Genomic DNA, 26,139 nt, shown 5'->3' with positions numbered 1-26,139 from the left:
AATATACAGTATTCATTCTCTAATGAAAAAACTTAGTAATTTATGAATGCTGGTAACAGTTTAATTAAGTCTGAAATCAATACAGATAATAAATCATTGTGCAGCAGTTTTTTTTTCCCTAATCTTTTGTTAACGTGTTCATATGATTTTTCCTTGTACTTTATGTAGATAGTAGTTTTAATAAGTTCTGTAAAACCAAGATAATATTCTGTGTGTCCGAATGGTGACTTCTCTGTCACTAGAGTTAGTAGCACAAACGAGCTCTTACAGTCAGAAAGCAGATTCATCTTTTCCACACCTTCTTTTATTCTCCTTATCTATTTGGGGATATTCCAGAGAGAGCACATTCTATATTTACATTCTCATAAATATGCATATAAACATTATGCAGAGCATATTAAAAAGGATATTTTTTGGACTGTTTGTACTGGTATCACAACCTCTCCAAATACTTTAAAAATTATTAGATAAGTCCGTAGCTACATTTTAACTGTTTAAACCTGTTCTGAATTGTTTTCGTAACACTTCTGACATGCAGATATATAATCTCAGTTTTTCTCAAGATACTGTTCTCTTCTCAGTGTTCTGTACTTGAGTCCTACAAGATTCCCGATAATTTGAGTCTGTTTGCTTCAGGACTGTATAGTGAAGCACAGTACTATTCTCTGCCACACACCACCAAGCTATTTCTCCTCTGTTTTGTTGGAACAATTATTTCTTACCCCAAATACTACCTACCAGATAGTTTAGATATTTTGAAGTGCAAATGCTAAAATGCACAGTGAGAGTTATATAATTTTTTTTCCTCCTGAGTTGCAACAGATTATCAATTGAAAGGATCTTTTGCTTAACTGCCCAGGGTCTTGTGGGGCCAGCCAGACACGGCTCCAGATGGCAAGTTGTTAGGGCTGGACAGAATGGCTTTGGAAGACTTCTCAACAGATGAAGGCTGTAATGTTCGGGTTTTACTGTTGCTTTTTTTTTTTCTCCCCCTGTGGTTCCCAGGCTGGGAAGGTACTGGGATGGAAGCTGAGTGCCGCCCGCCCACCTGCTACCACCTGTTTAGCTTTAGCAATTTCTATAAAGCCTCCCCGAGTCTGTAAGGCACAATCATTGCTTACCGGCGGCGGTCAAGAAGGGAGAGATTTCTGTTGTGAAGTTATGTCTTCAGATCGCAACAGTTCATTGTATCCAAGCATCCTCCTAAACTGAATCAGAACTCCTTCCAAGTGAAATGGCCATTGGAATGGATGTCTTCTTAATCCATTAATATTCTTTCTGGCTTAAAAGGACCATTTTCTTCACTAACTTATGTTTTGAGAATGGAGATTTCGTTGTTTTCTATCTATATCATTGTGTTTACAGAAATGAGAAGAATGAAAGCATAAGGCACTGAGAACTCTTTATTCTTTCATTATACAATAAGAAACTTTCAGACACCTCCAGAAGAGCCAGAAGTATTTTTTATTTTTTTAATTTTTATGTCAAGATAAATATCTCATCAACGATATCTGGGAAAAGATTCAAGAGATACACAGGCTACTTATAGGAGTGCTTTCTCTACAACTGTTTAGACACTTCATTTTTAAAGTGTAATTTTTTCTGTATGCGTGTGAAGCTGCAGCTGCAATAAATATGAAAACCTGCAAATCCAGTCATTTGGATTCAGGAGTAGAATCGGAGATCCAGTGCAGAAGTGGACCAGGCTGCATCGTGAAGTGCAGCACGGAAAGAATGGAGAGTGCTGCCAAGAGAAGACTGGCTGCCAATGCCAGGGAGAGAAGACGGATGCAAGGACTGAACACAGCCTTTGATCGTTTGAGGAAGGTGGTTCCACAGTGGGGTCAGGATAAGAAGCTCTCCAAATATGAGACCCTTCAGATGGCTTTGAGTTATATCATGGCTCTAACACGAATACTTGCTGAAGCAGAGAGATACAGTTCTGAAAGAGAATGGATTAACCTTCACTGTGAACACTTTCATCCAGAGAGCTACCACCATTATACGGGACAAAAAGTGGCAACAGACAGTGATCCTTATGCACAGCGAATATTCAGCTATCACCCTGAACACTTTCAAATAGCTAATTAGAACTTATTATGAGCTAAAAATATGCAGCAGGCCAGATGTGTAATTTAATAATTAGCAAGAGTTAATCTGCTTGAATAAGGTAATATTGGCATTACAATAGCTTTATTCGTGTTTGTGTCTTACACTAATTAGACAAAATAAATTTGCCTTTAGAACTTAAATCAATATACATTTAAGAAGTATGCATTTCTTTACTGTTGATAGAAAGTTCTCTGAAATCGTACAGATTATTACTTCCTAGTTAATTTGGCTCCTTTAATTAAATAAGTCTTTTTATTTAATTATGATTCATTACAGTATTTCCTACTAGTAATGGGCCAAATTGACCCTTGCTATAACTGAATGGAGTAGCACTACAGATGAATTTCATTCTATGTTTTTATTTTCATGTCAGCTTTAAAGTATTTCTTTGTCTTGTTTTCCCTTGAATGACTCCTCTGGAAGAAGTTTTATATTGTATTGGAGTTCAAGTCCTTGGAGAACTAACTGTCTTAAACTTTGTAAGTTTGATATATGGGTTCCAAAACGGTGTAGGTTTGCTTTAATCCAACTTACGGTGTCTCTTGTATGCTCGAAAAAGAGCTGGCTTCAAGTTATGAAAATGTTTTTATTTTTAGTGGCTGTAAAAGCACGTGTGGTTACATACTGTGAATGAGATGCTTGTGTGAAAACAATCTGAACATTTGGGTAATTGTAGTTTGTTTGCATTTTATTTTTAAATTTTATGTTATCTAGAGACAGTAACAGATTTTGTAAATCAAAAATAAAGTGTTTTCTATGATATGTCCTCATATACTACCTTAAATTCCAACTCTAGAATTGCTTACTAGTAACTTTGTTTTCCTTAGTATTTCACTGCTTCCTCAGCCCTGACAGCTTAATGTGCAGGAAAACTGGCAAATGATGTTTGGCACTCAGTAACAGGAGGAAGTGTGTTTAGTGAACCCTACAGGAAGCAGCAGTTTTGTTGTAAGATTTGCTTCATTTCAGCCCCGCTGATGCCCTGAACTGTCTTTTATTTATTGTCTGCTTGTGCTTGTGGGAGATAGAGAGATCTTGTTAGAAAAGGCAGAAGAGTTAAGGAAAGGAGACTGAGAAGGTAAAAAACAAACAAACAAAGAGTAGGATCAGAACAGCAGATGTGTCCATAAAGGTCTGACTGCAGATGCCTGTAATGCTGGCAGCAGTCTGTGAAGATGAAGGATACTTCTGCTGGTGCTGCTGCTGGGAGTTTCCAGAAACAAGCCCTTTGCTTGTGTTAGCCATCTGGGTGAAGGAGAAAAGGAGCTGCTGTCCCAAAACCAACTGGTGGTAGATTTCCAGCAGGGTAGTTCCCTGCTGCCATATCTTGTCATTCTGAAAGAGACTTAAAATAAAAATGGAAGTTTTGATAGGAGCTGTTTGCAACAATTAAGTAGCTTTCAGTGGGGGAAATAGAAGAAGCAATTGGAACAAAGTTCTGGTTTGGGGGGAAGGGACTCCGCTATAGGAACTGTTATATAGAGAGACCTGACATTATCTGACATCTCCCTTTGTTGATATTTTGCCTTTGATCAGTGTCTTGTGGAACAGTGCACTTCCAAAGCCACAAGTTAGACTGTGGAGTAAAAGTTGCTGGGAATATAGAATAGAAAAAAATATCTATGAATATAGAATAGAAAACAAATATATTCTGAGCAAATTTCTCCCTTTATCACTGGTATTCAGGAATGTTTTTTAATGTATACTTCAGCTTTCTTAAGTTCAGCAGTGATTAGGTTTACTACTAAAATGCGGGCTTTGCTTATGAATTACAGTATATCTTTATGTGGTTTCAGCCTTCTGGGAATACAGAGTCATGTTATCTGCTGATTTCTTTACAGAAGTTTATATGGAGAAGGCAGAAAAAGTTGTTGTTTATCACACACTTGAATTAATACTGCTGGAAAATTTGTTACTGTTAAGTGACCAATTTCTCTGTATCACAGAATTGTAGAGGTTAGAAGAGACCTCTGGAGACTGCGGAGCTAAAGCAGATTCCCAACAGTAGATTACACAAGTAGGCATCCAGGCAGGTTTTGAATAACTCCAGAGGAGAAGACTCCACAGCCTCTGTGGGCAGACTGTTCCAGTGCTTTGTTACCCTCACATCAAATAAATTCTTTCTCATGTTCAGGTATACACAATCCTCAAACAATTAAATGATGTGCCATCCTACACTAATTTATTAGTGTAAACTTTGGGCAGAAATTGTGTTAACTGCACTGCTTGCTCAGCAATTGATTTCCCATCCTGAAACAGGAAAATAATGCAAAATGCAAATAGACTGCAATTCTGTGACATAGATATCTTGGCTTAGTGAGAGCTTGATGTGTTCTTATATGCAGATTTTTTTTTCTCTGTCCCACTGAGAAGTGCAAGCAAGAGATATTTCTTTTTACAGTATTAGTACGTAGTAGCTGTACAGACACACTGTGATTACACAGAGGATGAGAAATTTTTTCTTCATTAAACACTTGTTGCTTGCTAAACACATGCATTTCAGTATTGAAATTCAGTAATGAATTATCTGTGGGAAATTAACCCCTATTCTTCTAAGAGGTTCAAACTGCATCCTGGTGTTTTCTCTGTGAACTAGCACAGATGGTCTTATTCTTATGATTCTTTGAATCATTTCACCTTTTTTTTGGGTAGTGTGTTCCATAAAAGTATGTTAGCAGCTAAAAGGCAGTGATTTCTTCCTGTCTGCCTATTGCAGCTCCCAGTGGATATGTATTAGTATGTCTTACCACTTCAGTTAATTCCAGCATTTTAGGTTTATCTTTTCTACTGCATCATTTCTAAGGCACAGACCATTTGGTACCATACACACATAAAGAACAAAGCTCAGTTATTGAGTGGAATACCTAAATGGTGCTGCACATTATGAAAAATAAAAATGTTGCTAGCTTTTGTTATAGCCTTGTAAGGTGAGTGACATTGCAATATTTTTGCATGGGGAAGCATGGATATCACTAGGGTGTTGTTTTTTTTTAAAGTTATTTTTTAGCTGTACCCTGTTAAGTAGAATTTCTGTAGTGAAATCCTCAGTGAAGTCACTGTTGTGATGTGATTTGCTAGGCTGAAATTAAAAAGAATGTGATTTCCTGCCATATTCTTAATGTTCCAAAATACACTTTTGCCTTAAGATAATAAGTATCATTGCACTTTGGTTTCAGTCTATTTTGGCTGGACAATACAGCTGCAATTCTCAGTTCTATTTTAGGAATGGCTTTATCTAGACTTCTAAAAACTCACCAAGAATTTTCAAAACAGCTTCTTTTTGCTGAGTTGTTGTGTCTCTATAAAATACCCAGGAAATGAAGCAAGTGCACTGAGAACAAAAACACATTTATTTACTGAAGAAACAGTCCAATGCTTCCTCTACGTAGATATTAAAGACATTTGATTTCACTTAAAAAAGAAAGCTTAATGTTTGTAACTTTAAGTTTCAAGAAAACATAGTTTTAAAAAACCCAAAGCAAAACCCACATGTATAATACTTAAATATTTTCTACCAATTAATACATTTTAGTACTATGTATACTAGTAGTATTTTTTCTTCCAATTTGTTGTTCACTTTTCATTTGTACAGAAATTAACATGCAAAGTAAATCTTAACTTACAGAGAATTTGCTTAAGGTGTCTGCATATGTAGCTCCAAATAATAAAAAGTCTGTGTTAGAATGGCTTCCTGCAGTCTGAAATCCACAGTCAGTTTTTCAGAATTTCAAAATATCTTTATCTATTTCTTTATTTAAAAAAGAAAAAAAAAAGGTAGTCACTTTCTGTTAGAAGATGATGTATCACCATAGTGTCTGAACTGTATAATCTTAGTGAATGATCTGTTTCTGAACAGAATTTCACATTGAAATAAATGGAGACCTCCTCTTAAATCTGTAGCATGTATGGCCCAAGGATTATTTTTATTATGTTAGTTCTTCACAACTATAATGGACTTAAAGTATAAGGGTATTATTAAAAGCAGCTTTTACTGCTCAGAGTAAGTGAAATTACATGCTTTTGCTCGTGGAGCCATAGCAGGGCTAAAATGTTCTTATGAACATTGTCTCTGACCTAGCATTTATAGATGTACACAAGAATCAGTCTGTGCAGGAATGGAGAAATGTGGTTAAATGGGACAGTAAATGAAGACTAGCAAATGTAATAGAACGTTGATTTTGTTTGTTTGTTTGTTTTTTTCCACCAGTTGTCTTCTATATCAAGACTATAAAATCCATTTTCTTTGTAGTATTAGTGTTGCTTCTGCAGCTTGAGTTCTCACTTATTGAAGAAGTGGACACAGAGCTAAGGGCTGAGAAAATAAACCTTCTGTAACACTCTCCAGTGCACTACTTACTGCACAAATGAGCTTTGGGCCTAGATCCAATAACTAGGGATTTCTGTGGGTGTTGTGTGGGTGCTGGCAGAACATGATGCAACATGGTACAAGAATTTATGAGACACAATAGAGTTCATCTCTGCCCGTCTGTATAATAGAAGGATGTGCCCAAACACAGGTGTAGGGGATGAATTCTACAAGATGCTGATAATCTGACAGCTACAGATCTTTTGAACATTCAGAGTGTCCTAAAGACTCCTTACCTTCTGCTCTGGTTCCCCTGAGAAAATTGCTCTTTTAAAATTTGATTGAGGAGAGTGGTTATTGGATGAAAAAAAGTATAATTTAAAACAAGAGCAAACTGATATTTAGAGAAAAATAATAGCAACTGTATGTCACAGCTATATGCTAGCATCATTTAAATAATGTAAAGTCTAAATGCATTAATTTCATTAGCTGTCACAGCTGAGTTCTGTAGAAACATCTGGTTTTGCTCCGTGGTTTCACCATTACTTAAACACATCAAGGACACACTCTTGTATGCAACTCTGAAGCATTTATTTGAGGTGAGATAAAAGGAGATACATTCCTGAACTTCTAGGCATTTGTTTCTTCCTTTTGTGTGCACTTGTAGTACTTAAAAACTGCTGATAGCACTGTTTTTTCATAGAGAATGACTTTGGATCAAAACATAAAAAAATATCAACTTTAACCAAGAAAAAAATATAAAATAGAATTTTAAGGCTCAAAGCGAACATATTTGTACTGGAAATAGTAAGGTAACTAACAGTGAATTGCTCATTCAATATTTAACAATTAAAATTTTTCATTAGGTCTCACTAATCATTTTATATGAAGACGTCTTGAAAGTAATGTTTTTTAACCTTGTAGCAGTAAGAGCACCATTCTTTCAGTAACTCTTATTTCAGATTTGTTTCCTTGCAATATCTGCTGTTACTGTAAGCAGCTGGCAACTGCTTTGATATTATGAAAGAGGCTGTAGATTAAATTATTATAATTTAGATTTTGTGCTCTCCTCTTCACTCCAGCGTGTGGGAATCATTCAGAAGGTATGTTCCACTGTCTGCATGCAAGCAAATGATCTCAATCCAGCTGTTTTAAGGCAAGAAATCTATTGTTATTAATGCAAACTGTTATATCATGCTGCTGAGGACTGTGCCTATATCAAGATGAGCCAAAAATTTTAAAGCAAAGATAAAACTTTTGCTTTCTAGAATTGCAGAATAGAAGTTATTTCTGCCATTCTTTGAAATATATTGTGCATCTGGTCACACGTGGTAACAGGACTGGGAGGGAACAAGAAACTAAGTAAACCTACAAGAATCTGAATCAGAAAAATGATCTGTTACTGAGAGTTTACAAAAATGAGTATTTTTGTATCTCATTGATACAATGTTATTTTTTGTGCTGTGGTTATTTAATGGACTTTGTGAAGATAATAGCTAACACCGATTCCAGTAAATGTTCTAACATTGATTTTTATTGTTGCAAAAGCCTGACCTAAATAAGAGAATGAAATATCATGTTAGTGTGAAATCAAATCAGCTATTCAATTGAACAAAAACAATGAAAAGTCAAGCTGTTCAGGAAGAGAGCACAATTGCATAGTGCGTAGTGTATCTTGACAAAGTATGATATCCTCATGGCACATGAACTCAAACAACATCAAGTTTTGTGACAGCTCAGTGTTGTCTCTACTGCTTACGCAAGAGCTTTTTCCCATTGGCTTTTCCGTCAGTCAACAACATAACCATCTTTTTTGCATCTTCTTTATGATGAGCACATTAGTTCTGCTAATTAACAGCATTTACATCCATTCACTAAGCTCTGTTTACACACTCATTGTCTGGGCTCAGCATATGCAAAGAACAAATGTTCTGCAGCAATTATTAAGCAAAAGTTAATGACTACAGACTATTTGTTTGGGATCAGATTCTAATTTTGTTTATGTCGGATGCACTGAATGTAATTTTTCTGGCTTATGCATTTTGTAGTGAAGTGTGATGGATAAAAATTTGATCCTTCTGCAAATAAATACTGTCAAAGAGAGAATGTTTACAGTTCAGGTGACAGATCTTGGTGGTGCACTCTGTAGTTTGCTGTGAATCCGCAGGGGGCTCTTGTTTAATGACTTAAAATTAATCCTTCTTATGCATATTTTTGGGAGAAGCAGTGGCTTTTGTCTGCCTCAACAACAAGAACAAAAAGTACATTTAAAAGAAAAATGTACCACTTATCCTTCAGCTTGTCTGCTCAAATTATAATTATGTAAGTCAAGACAGATTTCACTGAAAAAAATGATCGAGAGATGTGGTTTACATCTTTTATCTGAGCTCCTTGTCTTTTGGTTTGTGCCAAGTTATTGGACATGATGTCTGATGTTATCAAATATGAGAAACAGTAATATTCACAGGTATCGTTCTAGAACTGGCAACCAAGTATTTGCAAGTAATAGGTACTATTTTTCTTTTAAATGATTAAAAATAAAAAAATAAAAAAAAATCAGATACCATGCTTACTCTTGCTAGAATTGTGTAGTGGGATATATCACAGCTAAAAGGAGAAGCTTGTGCCTGCTTGATTTCTTAGTTCCTACTCAGTCAGTAGGAAACTTCATTCACATAGGATATTCAGCCAGGCAGAGGAAAGTAAAATAATGTAGAACATATAGGATGATTCAGGTTGGAAGGAACCTCAGGAAATCATCTGGTCCAATCCCTAAAAGCTAGGCAAGGGGCCCACCACTGTGTTCCACAGGGGAAAAGAACTTGACTAACCCTTTGCTAGGTACAAAGCCTGATGAATGATATCCAGTTTTGAATAGCTTGGATCCAAATCCACTTTTCACTTCTGGCATGAAGTAATGAGAAGACTGGAATTAGGTCTTCTGTGTTTTAATACTTTCTCATCCTTCTTCCCACAGCACTGAGTTAAATAAAATCCAATAACTTTATTTTGATTATTTTCTCAAGACTAGTTACAAATATGAGAATCTTTTAATTTAATTTATTATTTATTTGTTTTACCAGCTTAGACTCACTAAGCCATCCTAAAAATAAGTGAAGATCAGAGGAACAAGGGCTGCACTATTTTGGGGGCTCACGCTTTGCCTTAAACTGAGCATTTCATAATTGAAGTCATTTGAATTAATGTATTGTTCTTCATAGTGATTAGTTTTATCTTATTTGCTGGAGAGGAGATACAAAATGAACATCAACTGGCATTTCTGCTTTCTCACTGAAGTGACTGAATCTTGTATTGCCTGTCAGGGTATAAATATATTTTAGCTTCCTGATCTGCTCAGTCTGGGGTGAATCATACATGAGATTTCTAACAAAAGCAGGGAAGTTGTAATGGTGAGTTTATGTTACAGTGTTTTTGTGAGATGTGTTATGGTACTCAATAGGAAATGGAACGATACAATACATTCACTTCCCATGAATCTTTAAGGAACCAACAGTTAGTGAAATCATAAGTTGCTTTTGTAGGAAATCCAGGGATGAAAGGCTTTCTTTTTCTCAAGTCTCTGTCATATCCAGTACCCTTCTGCTCTTAAGGTAATTCCTCATTGTTTTATTTGCATTTGTAATTTTTTAAGTAAGTTACACTTTTAACTTTGAAAAAAATCTAATTACAATCTAAACCAATAGCATCTTTTAATTTTTCTTTTAATTTTTCTTGTCTGAAGAGGAATAGCAATAACTTAAAGAGACAAGAAATAACCAGATAGTCACAGATTTTAAATGCTGTACAACTGTGCAGATGCTAAATGTATTTAAATCAGTTAAGTTTTCTTAACACCTTCTGTTGCATCTTCATTAGGTTCTTATTTCTATAATAGTCCTATTAGTTATAGTAGAATTTTTTAGCTCCTTGCACATTCCTGTTGTTTAAGTCTATAGATTTCTGTGTATTAATGGAATTTGCTGTCTTAATATTAGACACCATACTGGTCATTGTTTCCTAAATGATGATGAAATCATTGATTTCCAGCAGATCATAATTTCTTTTCAGTTAGAGGGAAAAATGAGGTATACGGTAAAGACTTTTCTTTTAGTCACATTGAAAACAGGAAGAAAGACATTGATATTTGAAAGCCCTGAAGTTACAACCTTGGTATGAATTTATGTTTAAAAGCAGAGAATCACTACCAATGCAAGGAAAAATAAATATAAAGCACATCTGGAAAATAGTTTCAGCTATGAGTTCTACAGAACATGCTTCAGACTACAGGAAGATTAGTCTTCTATGTTAGAGCCCTGGGCATATATCCTGTACCTTACTTTATGAATCATTATGCCATGAGTACACAGTTCATGGAGTATACACACGCACACAAATAGAAATATATAAGGTATACAGCTGTACCTACATGGAATTCTACACTTATCTAGACTTGAGTTCAACAATTATAAGATTATCTGGCTTAAATGTATATAAAAATGAGATACATCTTTGTCCTTGTACTTGTGCTTTGTGATTATCTGGCTTTTTTTTTTAATTTTAATTTTTATTTTTAGAATTACATTCAAAGTCATGTTGTTTACCCTCGTTCAGGATTGTTGTCGTTGTAATATCAGTGTTTTCACTGGGCAGTGTTCCAGCAAAACATCATCAATCCTTAGGGTGGCTTGCTACAGGAGAGTAGCTTTAATTCTAGCAGTAGAAGTGGTATTGACTTTTAAGTGCTGAAAACTATGTTTACTATGTAATTCTTAGCAAACTACACAGTATTGAATTTATTGCACAACACTCCATACCACAATTATCCTGCAGAAAAATACTATGCAAGAGTCTTGTATATGTTACTTGCAAAATTTGCAGCAGCAGTACACTGAATTACAAACAAGTTGCTTGTAAACCTTGAGCATCTTGACTTGTACCTCTTTATTTTTTTCAGTTCTAGTATTTCTGCAAGTGTAACTGGAACCATTGTTCATTTGCGTGCTTCAAAGTTCATCACTTTCCACCATCCTTTGAGTTGGGGACGAAAACAACACAGGGCTTTCAGTAGTTGGGAAGCCAGAATAAATGTCGAGTCCTTGGCCAGTAAGGTTTGCGTACCGGCTACTCCCAGGTCGAAGTTTTATTTGTTGTGGAATCTGGTGATGCCACTGAGCTGAAGTAACAAAAACAGAATAGGCTTCATGAACCTCTGAATAAGTTAGCAATGAAACAACAGAAGTCAATGTGCACAACTGCTAATTAGTTACCTGTCTTAGAGAATGCTCTTTCAGATATTACCATCTGCATAATTTACATAGATTATTTTTATTACAATACTAATGGACAAATTTCCACCCCTTTTCAGTTCAATAGGAATATTCACATGAATTTCAGTAAGTCCAAAAATGAATCATTTAACCTGTGAAGCTTTCTCCAAGAACTTGGAAGCAAAACAAAAGCCATATTACAGCATGAGCAGAGATAAGCAAACAGGACATAACTCTCATTTTGTACTATTCCATCCCTTGGAGAACTTTTTTTTTCTGGCTTTTCTTTTGATGGTATTTATTTTTGAAATCAATATGTTCATTACTGTCCCTATTTCTTTGCAAATAGGACTTAAATACTAGACCAGATTTTCACTGGAAATAGCATGAGGAAAAGTGATTTCTGTCACTCTGGCACACAAGACATGTAGACTCTATAGAAAATACAGCTGTTATCAGGACACATTTCTTATTTCCCCTCTTATTTATTTATTTATATTTTCTACTTTTAGTGTCCATCCTTCATATAAAAACTTCATTTCTGTCTGCCTGCAGAACAGACAGCTGGGGAATTACTTTTCATTCTGGGAGTTTGTTTTTCAATCAATCTCTGCTCAGCCCTCTCTTGAATTACTGTTGTTTGTATCACCACAAGATGGCAGAAAACTTACGGAGATGCACTGATGACCTACAGTTATCCCTGATAAAGTTTCCTTCTTTTTTTTTTTTTTTTTTTTTTTAACAAGAAAACAAAATAGAAAAGCATTTTTGAGGATGCGGATATAACCCCATGCTTTGTGGCACATGTCTTATTTTTATTGCGCAAGTAATCAAAGCTGGTTTTTTGTTCATTTTGTTTTTGTTTTTTGTTTCGTTGATGCATACAAATAACCTTAACTATGCATTGTGCATAGATACCGAGAAGTTAAATGTTGTACCATAGTTCTTGAACTAGGCTTGCATCAGCACATTATTATCTTAGCTAGCTTGCAGTACTTAGGCATAGTTTGTAGTGTGCATGCTCCCAGGTCTACTTTTAAATGTGCAATTTATTACTCTTTCTCAGGTCAGTGCAATAGCACTGCTATGTGTCTCTAAAGGAACAGAGGTAAGGTTTAAGCAGAATATGCATTTATTGTACTTTTATGTGTCTGTGGAAGGTGGAAAGCAGAAGTAAAAAAATACTGTACAACATTTCTCCTTATCTCCCCACATCAGTTTAATGGCAAGTAATCTCATAATTTAACTGCATTGTTCTATCTCCTCCTGGTGGCCATGTTAAAATGGAGTCTGCAGTGATACCATAATTTTCTAATCCATGGCAAAACTGGCAATGTAAGAACAAAGAATTAGATGAGAGATAGGATTGTCAAAGAAAATAAATTCTGATTTTATTTACTAGCCATTACTTACCGTATATGTCAAGTCTAGCAGTACAAGAGACAATACCAGCTTCGTTTTTTGCGGACAAGGTATACCAGCCAGCATCTGCTTTCCTGGCAGGCTGAATCAGAAGGCAGACATACCCTGTTGTATCTTGGTGCATGCTGGGAAAATGAGTTTTTTAGGGTTAGAATTTGTCAAGAGCATGTTGTCTCTGAGATTTTGCAATACGTATGTCAGCTATGAAATAAAACAATCACAACTTCTGTTTCCAAAGAAGTATCAGACTATGACCTTTGCACTTGATAGACTTACTATCAGGATAGCCACAGACAATAATCTGAGCAGCTGAAATCTATTCTTGTTCCTTTCAGCTGTGAAAAGCCATGGTGTTTTTATTCTGTATGTGCTAATATTGGAATTGCTTATTGAATTCCAATGAAATAAGGCCCTGCAAAGCTGCTGGTGAGTCATACTATATATATTTTTTTCAAGCATCAAAGCTAAAAGAAACACATTTGTACAAAGTTGTGGTATTTTCGCAACAGTAATCAGAGCTAGTCAAACTTTTTCATGGCGTCCTTTTCCACAGAGAAATGCCTGAATGGCAAAATCTTGAACATTAATTTGGATGACATTCAGAGTGAAATTTGTTTCGTTATTTTCTCCTTTTCATTTACTCTTTAGCAGTCTGTGGCTTTTTGGCCACAGTTCTCAGGAAAAAAATTATTTGGTAGTATATCAGAGAACTGAGGTCTCTTGAATTCATAGATTCATTAAGGCTGGAAAGCTCCTCTAAAATATCATCTAGTCCATGTCCCAAAGCATTACATCTATGAGTCTCTTGAACACCTCCAGGATAGTGACTCTACCACTTCCCTGGGCAGCTTGTTCCAGTGCTTTACCACTCTTGTGAAGAATTTTTTTCTAATAGCCAACCTAAACCTCCCCTGCTGTAATTTGAAGCCATTACCTCTCATCCTATTGCTGTTACCTGGGAGAAGAAACCAACTCCCACCTTGTCGCGACCTCCTTTCAGGGAGATGTATAGAGTGATAAGGTCTCACCTGAGCCTTCTCCTCTCCAGACTGAACAATCCCAGTTCCTTTAGCCATTCCCTATAAGACATATGCTCCACACCCTTCATCGCCCTTCTCTGGACACACTCCAGCATCTCAATGTCTTTCTTGTAGTGAGGGGCCCCAAACCCACTGAAAGATTGTATCAAGTAAACTTTCCTGCCACAATAAATGCTGCTGCCGAGTCAGTTTTCTTTGCAGAGAGACTGCAGGCTACACATGTGAAAATGTAGCGCTTTTTGCAGTTGATAGTAAAGGGCCAATGTTTGCATAAAATCAGTAGCTGGAGCCGACTAAAATCACATTTATGCTGTGATATCAGCCTTTTTAAACAAACAAACAATTATTTTAATTACAGCTACAAACAGCAATAAGGTTTTTTTTTTGTTTTTGTTTTTTTTTTTTTTTTTTAAGTTAAAAAATAGCAATATATTTGAATGGAAGAGCTAAACCTGGTCCCTGCTGCATTTTTTAAGAGAGGATCAAAGTCGTTGTCTGTGTTTGTGACCAAGCTTTGTTATCAGCTTCCATATCTGATGTGCTAAGCTCTCTGTTATTCCATGCTGTGTAGCATTCATGACCACATTCTAACTGTTCTGAGTTTGAATTCATTTATATTTAGAGCTTAACTGGGGAAAAATAGTTTAGAGAGCAAAGAAGCTGCTAAAACCCATGAAAAATACCATGATGTATTCAGTAGCTAGATATTTATCATGCCTGTGGCCCGAAAGGCTTATCGCTACCCTCTAAGGCATTGGCACATTATGCTTCATGCCTTTTTCTGTACCAAGGACATAGCTCTTCATGTCACACAGTGAAGCCACCATTTTAAAACTTTATGTGGGAGAAAGACATGGTTTTAAGAAGAGCACCACCTGTTTCAGAGAAAAGCTGTGTGATAAAAACAGTTGATCTGGCTACAAGAAACTCTAATCTTAAGTATGATGTTACAGTACCTCATTCTCTCTCTGTTTGATGGGATGCTTTCATTATCCTTCTTCCAGTAAAACACAGGAGGTGGCATTCCCACAACCCTGCACTCTAATCTGACTGGGCACCCTTCAGGAACACCACAGTTCTGAAGCTTCTCCAAAAACATGGGAGCTTTTTTTACTTCCTTTGCTGAAAAAAGAAACAGAACTAGTGAACAACAGATACTGTATTCCTTGATTGTCACTGAACAGTGTAGAAGAATACAACAAAAACCGTGATACTGATATAGGCTGCAAGTTTTTAATGGGATAGTGGAAAGTGAAAAGCCGTGATTGTAGCTTCTGTAAAAGAACATAAAACAGGTAACATGCAGAGCTGTTGCTCATTAAAGGATACGTGCATGTATGTAGTCATGGGTCTAAAGCTACTACTATAGCAGGAAATTAATGCCTGATCCATGGATTTCAGTAGCTCACACCTTGCAAGGCTTTATTATAGAAAAACATTCAAATTTGAATTTCTTTTATTCAAATGTACTTTTAAAATCAGTGAAACCAGGATAGGCATCTAGAAAACCTCTACATATTTTATGAATTCAGACCTCTAGGAATTTCCTGGAGAGAAAATTAAGAATGTCATTTTTCCAAGACAAGAGAAGTAAAGTAATGAAGATTGAGAATTCTTACAGCCCTCTGCTAGTAATGGAAACGCACCTACCAGGTCCATTTGTCTCCTGCAGCTGTAATACTGCTGTTCAACAGCTCTACTATCAGTTAATTATTTTTTTTATAGTTGTCTGTAAGAAGATTAGGTAGGGGGTTATCTGAAAATAACAGCCGTACCATGAGTAGTTTTCCAGTGATTCTTACCTACAACAGTCAGCTCCAAACTAAATGAATTTTGTCCTGTTTTATTAGTGGCAAGGCAAGTATAAGTTCCAGCATCGTTTTGTGAGAGAGGATCAATAAGCAAAGAGTGAACTCCAGTCTCTCTGACCAGCATCTTGTGGGTACCATCTGGTAACACAGGTTTGCCATTCAGAAGCCACGTCAGGTCCGGTGTTGGTAATCCACTCACCTATCAGACAATGAAATAGTTAGAGGTAAATGTCAAACTGACAAACATATTTTATTAAGTTAATGGGTGAGCTTTAATTCAGATACAATCTGAATAATGTCAGCTTCTGCTTTTTGCTGATTAGTTCCAAAAAGGATAAAAGCAAAAAAGAGATAAAAGCCAGGAAGAAACATATACGTTGAAATGGCCATACTTTTCTTAGTCAGAAGGGACAAAACTTGATTATATATCAGGTTCCCTCTTAAGTATGTGCTACTTCATTTGTTGTAGTTGATGATGACTATAAATTGAACCCACTAGATTTAACAGACATTAAAATGTATTTTATACAAGTGTCTTTGCATTTCATATTTTTTAGGTGAAGAATGTATGTTATTTGTAGCTGTTGAGCTGCATGTTCTGTCACAAGACAAATGGAGCATTTCGGAAAGAAATCTGAATTATACTTTTTAAGATCTTTCCAACAGATAAAAGTACTTACGTCCAAAGCATTCCTTTCCATACAATATTCTACAAACTAGGAAAAGAAGGAAGTGGAACTGCCTGAATGAGGACTGCTTTCTTCCAGGTCTGTGCAATACCAGACATGCTTTAAGGCTTCACGATCTCTGCCTGGATAGCAGAGCTAAGAATAGCCAAATTCTTTGGCATGTTCCCTAGCAAACTTTACATTATAAATTAAGTAGTAATTGACCTTATTCATCTTCAGGGAAGCATTAACATCTGTTCCATAGCTTCTACTCTCTTCAGAGTAGGAGACATTTTGGAGAATCAAAGCGGCAGGGTCAGCTCTACCACCTTTCTGTTTGTGCTACTGGGATACAGAGGAACTACCAATCTCTGTTGGAGCAGACAAATTTCTTAATACTGTTGAATAACTGGATGCTCATTATGTGTACTGTAATTTGTGACAACTCTATTATGTGGGGATTTCAATATGTAAATTGGGATGTTTCAAGCTAGGGAAGCATAAAATGAACTGGGCTTTGTTCCCACTTTTTCAGGAGTATTAATCTTCAGTCTAATACAATGGGAGCACTATTTTGAACAGAAAACAACATGCTGAATACTCTTTTCTTGTGACTTTATGCTATTATGGATTAAGTTCAAGAATCTGTAAATACAGTCAAAAGACCCAGCATTTCTAATTGAACTTCTGCTGTTCAGACTGTTAAAGGACATGGTGAACGAATCTAGCAGGTTGAACAACCCTGTAACTGAACCTTTGTTTTTTTGGGATTGTGTTCTTTGCATTCTTCATACCATATAGCATGTGCTGAAAAGAAATGGCCTGAATCAGTTCAGAGAGAATGACAATAAACAATAATTTTAAAAACGGAAGTATTAAAACCTTAACAGAAAGCGTTTGTGCTAGCAATATAAACACCTACTAATACATATATAGAAGCAGGGATAATAAAAAAAAAAGAACAGGGGAAAGAGTACCTTACAATCCAGCCTGCAAAGTCGTCCTTCATGTGCCACCATGTCACCTGGTGCCTGTAGAAAGTATGGCCTGAAAAAGCGTTCTTGAACTGCTTCTTTTTCCCCTCCTTCTGGAACCCGGGAGCGTACTCTACAAGACAAAAACTGTATGTATATGTTTGGAAGCTAAATCCTTTTTTAGAGCTGAATAAAGAAGAAAATTGTAGAAAAGCATGAAAATAGCTCGAGCTAAATTAAAGGGGAGAAAGAAATTCATGGATTGTAACTCAAAATTACATTATGATTTAATACTGTATATTTTCTATTTAGAGTGATTATCAAATGAACTATATCATACAGTATCATTGGGTTTTCCAGCTGCCCTTTGTTTCTTTTTGCCTTTTTTTGGCTGAATTTCATTTTACTAATCCAATCCTATCCTCTAAATCCAGTGCAACAAGTGAAATAATAATTTGCTTAAGCATTTGAAGGTGACCTAGTGTATGGGAAATTGGTAATCACAGCCTGAACCTCTGATTAATCAGCTGAGGCAAATGTTGGGTCAGCTGTGGGAGCACAGGTGAGAGTAATTTAGCTGTGCTTCTGGAAGGGGTGAAGCTTGATTCCACCTCCTCTAGACCTCATTTAAGGGCTGACCACCACTAAGGCAGCATCTCTTGAAGGTCGCTCCTTGGTGGAGTCTACCTCAGTGTTTCTCAGCAGACCAAAGGCTTCCATATGGGTGTGTTTTTCCTGTAAATAACCTTTTGGATGTTTACTACTCTCTTTTCATTATTGTCACTGTACGCCTTCAAAAACGTTACATTCTAGAAGCAAGATATTGGGAGGGAAATACTACCATTATTTCCCTTTTTTTTTTTTTTTTTAAACTGAAATAAGATGTGTTGAGATATAGCTGCCACTTATTTTGAATGCTTTTACCTGTGAGGTTGAAGTGTTGATACTCGGCCCCGAACAGGGATACTCTGAACCATCAAGTGGCCTGAACAACTTACTCTACCCTGTAAGTTGCAATGGGAAAAGAATTAATAGCTTGTAAATAGCTCATTCAGTTGTAAAGTATAAATATTTAATATTTACAGTGCATTAGAATTCATTTGTATTATATAAGTGAATTAAGTATCTTTGCTTTTTAAAAGAAAGTGTTATCAATGTGTGGTGGACTGCACTAGGCGGGGGTTTCTTTGTCTGCTTAGAGTGATGCATTCCTCCAACTCTTCAAGGATGTGACAATACATTTAGCAACAGCTCTATGTAAACCAGCTGCAGTGGAAATGCTAAGTCATGGCTTGAACCAGTGATTGACCACCTGGTGGGAAGGTAGGGTCAACTCAGGGGAGCTGAGGTGCATGCTGCGCACCTTACTAACCAGAAGAGATGGAGCCAGGACCCACCCCTTCCCAGACCTCATTTAAGGGTTGGCAGTGGAGGTGAGGGTATCTTGATGGAGATCCCTATGTACCTGAGGCCTTCCAAGGGTAAGCAGCTTCATTCCTTTATTTCTATACCTAAAGCTGCTGCATTTGAGCATATACTTACTTGCTGTAGCCTGGGACTTTGCTACTGTGCTCTCAGTGCTGTGCTTTCCATTGCATTATAGCATTACACCAGCTTAAGTAGCATCAGTCCCTACTCCTTCATTCCTTCTTCTCTATCTCCGCAGGTACTGTATGCTACTGACTTAATGCTAGCATAATTTTTATCCGTGCAGCTACATGGAAGCTGAGGAATAGTTGGGTGGAAATATAATTCAGAACTGAGGGGAAATTTCACCTGGAAGTCGTCTGATTTAATTGTCTGTACTACTAAATAACAAGCTGAATTAGCACAGAGTGAAAGCATAGAGTCAGAGCACAAGACTATTTGCGGATCCGTATTTTTGCAGCCTAGGTAAAGGATAATTGTTTAGTAATGATTTCAGATCTGATGTACCTATTTATTTTCCTTTGCACTGCTTTTTCTGCCTGAAACATCTGCCTTGTGACCATATCTCAAAAGATATCTGACCCCAATGGCAAGGGGAGGGTGACAGAAGTAGGATTGGAGTTACTAACATGAGAAAATGTCCATAGCGATTGATGAATCTGAATTTTGATATGACCATGACTGAAACTCAAACTAGATGGCCTGATCTATGTTCGTAACGTATATATTAGAAAAAGCAAGTGTTTTTAATGGAGGAAAATAAAATGCGTTACTTGTGGGTTTGCAGCCATAATAGTATAGTTGCCGTCATCATCATTAGTAGAAGCTTCAATATGTAAAGAACATGTTCCATCTTCTTCTCTGCTCATCTTGAAATGCATGTTTTTCTTTGAAATCTGCTTGCCGTCCTTGAACCAGTATATCTGATGAAGGGAAAAAACAGTGGCTTAAACTTGCTCTGAAGTCACATGGTGACTGTAGCAGTGTAGATTAAAAGCATGATGGGATTTGGCCAGTTGCTTGTACAAATTTTACAATCTTAAAAAACTTACAGAAGGGTAACAATGTGAAATAGAATGATTCCAGGCTGAACTGCGGAAGTTGAATGGCTCCTTTATACAGATGGGATTGTCAGGTTCTTTTGGTTACCTCAGATCAGCTCTCGTCTTTCTGAGAAGTTATATTTTTGTTTTTATGGCATTTTCTTGAAGCCAAGTGGTTGTGATGCAGCCCATACAGTGCATCCAGGCACAGGAGCGGGTATTGCTACTTCAGCAGTTTGGGGGAAATAGTTTGTATTGGAGCTCTCTCCAACGAAATAAGTTCTTCTGAATGCAACTATCCAGAAATGTGCAGGAAATGGCAGGTAGTTGATTTTTATTTCTTTACTGCTAACGTTGAGAATGACTTACCTTGGGAACAGGTATCCCGACAATTTTGCAAGTGAATGTGACTGGAGATCCTTCCATGACCCGGAAATGCTTGAGTCTCTTGTCAAAGATGGGTGCTATGTATTTGCCTGTAGGGATTTCCTCATGTTGAATTTCATCGTCTGATTCATCCACAGGGGTACGTTCAAGGCGAAATTCTATTTCATTCATCAGCCTCTGCTCAAAGCTTGAAATCCTGTATTCCTGCAGAGTGAGAGAGACATAGCATCTGAACAAGATGAGTTATGTTATGTGATATTTTCAGTCACTTTTGGATTAATGATAAATGAGTGAAAGTGAAAAAAGCCTATACAAACTAAGACTTCTGAAACAGTCTGAATTTAGTCTGCAGACATCGACCTGAAGTTTGAGAAATTTAACTAATGAAACTAAGTATTTTCAAAGGCAGTAAAAAATAAATAAATCAGTTCTCAAAATTCCCAGTGAAAGTCTATATCGTTTTATATCATTGACCCCAAAAAGAGAACTTTGGAACATAGAATTTTTAAGGAACTCAAAGATTAGTCACCTGCTACTTATTTAGATGAATACTGCTAAATATTTCAATTGAGAACTAAATAGGGAGTAGTATACCTACTGAAAGAGAAAGCTGGCAAAAAAAGTTAAATGTTTTCAGAGTGCTTTACCTTCAGGATATAACCTGATCAGGTTTCTAACTGCTGTAGCGGAGAAAGAGGATGTAAGCACATAAACCCTTAAAGCACTGAATAGATAGGAAACTAATATACTTCTGTTTGAGTGACCACTTCCAGATAGTTTTTTGTAATTATGAGCATCTTCCATAATCCCTTGATGTCAACTAGTCATCTCTCACCCTTATCAGCACTGTTCTGCATGAGGTCTCACGTCAAGACCAAGAAACATTTGATTAAATGCATTGCTATGACATGAATCTTCACATGAACTTCCAGGTTCAGTTTTTAATACCATGCCTGTATTTATCCAGGGCGTTGTGAGGCAAAACATGTGAATGGACTTATGTGGGAGCAGATGCTTCCTAGCTACACTAATACATACAGCTGCAAGAATATCTAACTTAAGTCATAAAGAAACAACTTAAAGCGAAGCTACTGTCATATATAGTAATAATGATGCACATTTTTTTAGGCCTGCTTTTGTGCAGTTTATAAGTGCAGCACTTGTGTTCCTGCTTTTGTTGAAGAATGTATTGGTCTGACAGCTGACATCTCTGAGAGCAGACTTCTGTTTGATTCGATTCCCATGGCAGGCATGGATGCTTGGAATCTCACTTTAATGTCAGATATTGCTGATATCATAAGGTTTTGTTGCTTAGTTGTATGGAGGATTCTATTTGTGGCTTGGAAGAAAAATATGAGGAATTCTAAAAGTGTAATTTCCATTTTTTTTTTTTAAATAGAATTTTAGTTTCTAAAATTCTGAATCAAGTAAGGACAAAGTCTATCCTTCCATCTTTCCCATTTAATGATGAGCAATATTAAGGAAGTTCATCTTATCCAAAGTCTTGTTGCTGGTTAATAAACTTTGAGAGATTCCAAATCATCAAACTTGCATCCTTGATCATTTAGGCATTCTATTGTGCTTTTGATAAATAGCTCCCAAGGAGTAACGATGGAGTGGCATCACAAAAAGCTAGCTAAAAATGTCTTCTGAGTTCTTGAGGAGCTTTCGGAGACAGAACTGGCCAAAGGTTGAGGGGTTCCACTCCTCCCTGTTTCTCTTATACTTCCAGACTGTTGCTTCCACTCTACTTCTTTGGATCAGTGCTTCTAATTGCAGTGTAACAGCATTCACATAGAGCTTAAGTTGCTGTGTGCTCCTTTGGGATACTTCAAGAGAGGCTCAGAGCCCCATTCAGCCTGACCTGGGGTGTCTGCAGGGATCCACTACCTCTCTGGGCAACCTGTCCCAGGGCCTCACCGTCCTTATAGCAAAAATAAATAAATAAATAAAATATTCCTTATCTCCAAATAACATCTTCAAATATACCACTGCCAGTACAGCTTTGGCAAACAGGGATTTTTGAGCTTGCAGACCTATCTAACTGTGTGACATTCACCACAGAGAGGAAGTCAGCCACTAGGTGGTACCATCTACTTTCTTGGTAGGCTGTTTGCTCTGTGGGCAGGTCAGCTGCTGGTGGTCAGCAAACAGTCTTATGAAGTTTCAAATTGTTGAGCTTTTTAAACTATTATTCTGTTTTGTTTCCCACAGCATGTCTCAACAAACCACTTCAATAGATCAAATTTTAATTCCACTTAAGACTGCAAAAATAAGAGATGCTCTGATTTCTGATCAACCAATACTATAATTTTTCCCTTTAGATGGCAAGAGCCAGTTACAGTTTTCCAAGGGGATAGTTAAGTGATTGGCCCTTTAGCCTAAGAAAAGGTCCGCATGTTTTCAGAAAGGAAAAATCAAGTAAGAATGTCATCAAAAGGTACTGCAGTCATATTTAGATCCTAGTCTCCCATAAACTAAGTAACTTAGATGTAAATTCTGTGGTGGCCAGCATACAGAAAAATATATTTGGATGTTTTTCTTTCCCTTCCACTACTTTGAGAACTTTTTAATACAATTCTTCACATTGCTCATGCCTTAACAGCAGAGAGCAAAATCTGTGGCAAAAAAAAATTTCTACTGAGAAAGGATTTCTTTGCCTGGGTCAGCCAATAGGATCTATTGACTCTATACATCATTTTAAGAATGAAATTATTTTCGGTGCGTTCAGGTACCGTGTGGCCTTTGGAAATGTGTATGCTAATTAGGGACTAATGAAGCTAGATGTAATCTCTCTCTTTCCCTTCAACTAGTGATCTGTCACATGATTAAAATATAGCAGATGTGGTAGTTTACCCACTTAAATGTGTTAATTCTTTTTATGTGAAGAATCTTTAAAAGTTGTATAACTATTTCTGGATATTGCTGATACAATAAGATAATTATAAAGTTAAATACAGCATTTTTGTTATGTTCCTCACTAGTTGTGGCTAGAACTTTGGTACTGTTAAGTACTTTTCAAGGTCAGTAGGGCTGATGAACAGAGAAGGTGAGGTAACCCATTAATTTGTTACCTCAGAAACTAGACACGGTCTACCAATGGTGACTTTATACTCCTGGAAGGCAACTCCAAGCTCAGATTAGAATAAAATGAGTGAGGATGACGAACATTAGACATGAAGAAGAAATTATTTACTAAGAGTATGATGAGGTAGTGGAACAGGTCATCTCCATCAACACTGGGCTCTTATAACTGGCTCCTGTTTTTCTGTCTATGGAAGCCACAAGAGTGATTTTCTTTTCATGCTGATGAACCTGCCTCTTAGGCCAGAAACTGTATGAGTTGATTGCATGTATCTGGATTGCCTGTTTTAAGGAGTTATATTCAAGGAAATGTATTTTAAACTAAAAAAAAAAAATTGATATTAGGATTCTTACAGTGTGTTGTGTTTATATTTGAAATGCTAAGACTGAAGTGTGCTGATATTGCCTGTATATACATTTGTATGCTTACACAGAAACCAACAAGGCTAAATTAACATTGATGTTAACACCAGAGTATGTAGGTCAAAGCTACATGAAACTTCTTTTAAAGAACAGAAATCCCTGAAATAAGGAGAAATACATAATCACAAAGGGAATATAATCTTTGCTATTTTTTGCTTAGTTGATAGATTTCCTCCTAAGATTATCAAGGACAGGAAATGGCTGTTAGTATGGCTGTTTTCATCACATAAGCCGTAAAACTATTTCTGAATATGATTACATAAGTGCAGTAGGGCAAAGTGTTTGTTGATGTGGTTCACACAAGTATTCTTTCAAATGAACAAGAACAAAGAACAAATCAATTTGGTCATTGTTAAGACTGGGCTGGAGTTCAGCATACTGGAGAGACCAAGGGGATGAGTACAAAGGTTCCAGCTCTTCTTCTGGGTCAAAAATCATTTATCATTATCACTAAAGCAATTTATTACTTGCAAATGAATTATTTTGGCCCTTTCACATGGCACAAATGTCATAGCATCCATGTGTAAATATGAACACTAGAAGAGTCTAGCTATTCTGTGGTACACAGACAGCTGTCAACATACAGATCAACTCAAAGTGATTGAACAAGATGAAAAAAGAAGTGTCTGTTTCTTTTTCCTCTAGTTTGTGCTGGAGAAGTATTCCAGCAGCTTCCTCAGACAACCCTAACTGTAAAGCTGAGATGTCCCTCTGAATGAGGGCCTGTTCCACACTGTCTGAAACTCTTATTTTTTTGGTTTTTTTTGGTTTACTGTTCTGGAAAAGGTGAGAGAGAAACTTAGGTGTCATTGTCGTGAAGCTGTTCTGAAAGGTGGAATTTCTAGATTTCTATCCTGCTGGTAAAGAATTGTCTGGTCTACAACCTGGAATAATACAGTTTGCTATACCTGCTGGCTGTCCTGGGAGTTAAAAGCTGTAAACTTGATTATCCTCAGATTGAGGAAGAAACTGAGTTAAGTCTCCTGTGTCTTGGGATTTGTCCTAACCTCTTGCTGCAATTGGATAAAACTGATACTCATCCAGCGTATCTTCTGTTTGAAAGAACTGAGCAAATCTGATTTCAGATGTTTGGAATAAATGAACCACTTTTTTTTTTTAATGCTCCCAATTGTACAGAATGTCACCTGGCAATATAACATGCATAATAATAATTATATATACATAATAATATCAACATAAGTTACAAGTATGGTGTTTCATTTTTTTTTTTTCTAGTACAAATGACAGCTTGTTATTGCATTTGCTTGTGTACCAATACTGCAGGTAGAACTGTGGCAAATTCATACTTGTATTTCTTTCTGACTATCATAGCTGTATGAATCTGAAGACTAATCTGCTCTGTTTTATGCAACGTCAGCAAGATTATCAACTACTATTCTGGATTACTTTGGTGGTGGTGATGAATGATGTATTGAATGAAACAGAAGGAGTACATCTGGATTATTAGATACCATGCTGAGTGCATAATGCTGACATATAGGAAAATCTTGACTTGTAAGCTAAACACTTCATATGGAAGTCAATGATAGATAATAAATAGAGCATCAGGATGTAAATCACTCATTGTTTTCTGCAATTTATACAGTAATACAAAAAAATAAATAAAAAATACCCGTACTTTAAGACACAGATGGTCATCTGCATTTTTATTCTGGATGACCTATACATGTTCTGCAGATACTGTCAATGAGGTCAAATGCTACTATTGAAATTTGGGGTTATAATAAGGATAATGCCATAGGATGCTTTCTATAAAAGGGATATAATGAAATTGCATGTAGAAAATGCAAGGAAGCCAACAGTTGAGGATTCTTGCTGGATGTTTAACTCCATCTCTTACACAGAGAAGAGTTGTGCTTTTATTTAATTTCTCTTAAATACAGTTCTTTTTCTCACATTATAGCAACCAATTTAATGCAAATATGCAACATATGGGATGAGAATGTCTCACTTTAAAATGTTTTAACTACAAGAAGTAAAAACAGGACAAAATCTGAGTGTGATTCCAGCTCTATAAAATATGATTCTCATATTGTTGTCCTATAAATGGCAAAGCAATAGGAATTTTGAACAATTCTACCCAACTAGTCTCTTTAATCACTAATAATTACTTTAATCACCTTGAGCTTTAAACAACTTGTAAAGTGGAAAAA

General features: G+C 36.4%; 2 protein-coding genes across 8 annotated transcripts in view; one reads left to right on the top strand and one right to left on the bottom strand.

Annotated features, from left to right (window-relative positions):
* Positions 1-1,501: 1,501 nt before the first annotated feature.
* ATOH7 (atonal bHLH transcription factor 7) lies at positions 1,502-2,252 on the top strand. The gene has a single exon (XM_085554075.1). It carries the CDS (start codon positions 1,636-1,638, stop codon positions 2,089-2,091), a length of 456 nt encoding a protein of 151 aa, XP_085410201.1. The 5' UTR covers positions 1,502-1,635; the 3' UTR covers positions 2,092-2,252.
* Positions 2,253-10,961: 8,709 nt separating this feature from the next.
* Positions 10,962-26,139, bottom strand: part of MYPN (myopalladin) — a 61,673-nt gene continuing 46,495 nt past the window's right edge. For 4 of the 7 annotated variants that reach the window (XM_015866466.3, XM_015866468.3, XM_015866465.3 and 1 more), the window contains 8 exons: positions 20,441-20,662; positions 19,802-19,951; positions 18,525-18,604; positions 17,604-17,733; positions 15,950-16,157; positions 15,104-15,269; positions 13,099-13,232; positions 10,962-11,591 (listed from right to left, as the gene is read on the bottom strand). In XM_015866466.3, coding sequence (XP_015721952.2) covers positions 11,422-11,591; positions 13,099-13,232; positions 15,104-15,269; positions 15,950-16,157; positions 17,604-17,733; positions 18,525-18,604; positions 19,802-19,951; positions 20,441-20,662 — 1,260 coding nt within the window. In that variant the 3' untranslated portion in view covers positions 10,962-11,421. Of the gene's footprint in view, positions 11,592-13,098; positions 13,233-14,062; positions 14,187-15,103; positions 15,270-15,949; positions 16,158-17,603; positions 17,748-18,524; positions 18,605-19,801; positions 19,952-20,440; positions 20,663-26,139 lie in introns of those variants that run through there. The other 3 variants (XR_014948525.1, XR_014948524.1, XM_085554032.1) reach the window with 3 other exon arrangements.

Source organism: Coturnix japonica, chromosome 8 (assembly GCF_054131305.1).
Source record: "Coturnix japonica strain WE chromosome 8, WE-NBRP24, whole genome shotgun sequence".
Classification (NCBI taxonomy): Eukaryota; Metazoa; Chordata; class Aves; order Galliformes; family Phasianidae; genus Coturnix; species Coturnix japonica.
This window is presented reverse-complemented; position numbering and strand designations above follow the sequence as displayed.

Coding starts and splice junctions, on each gene's coding strand:
- ATOH7 (XM_085554075.1), top strand. CDS start 1,636: ATGAAAACCTGCAAATCCAGTCATTTGGATTCAGGAGTAGAATCGGAG.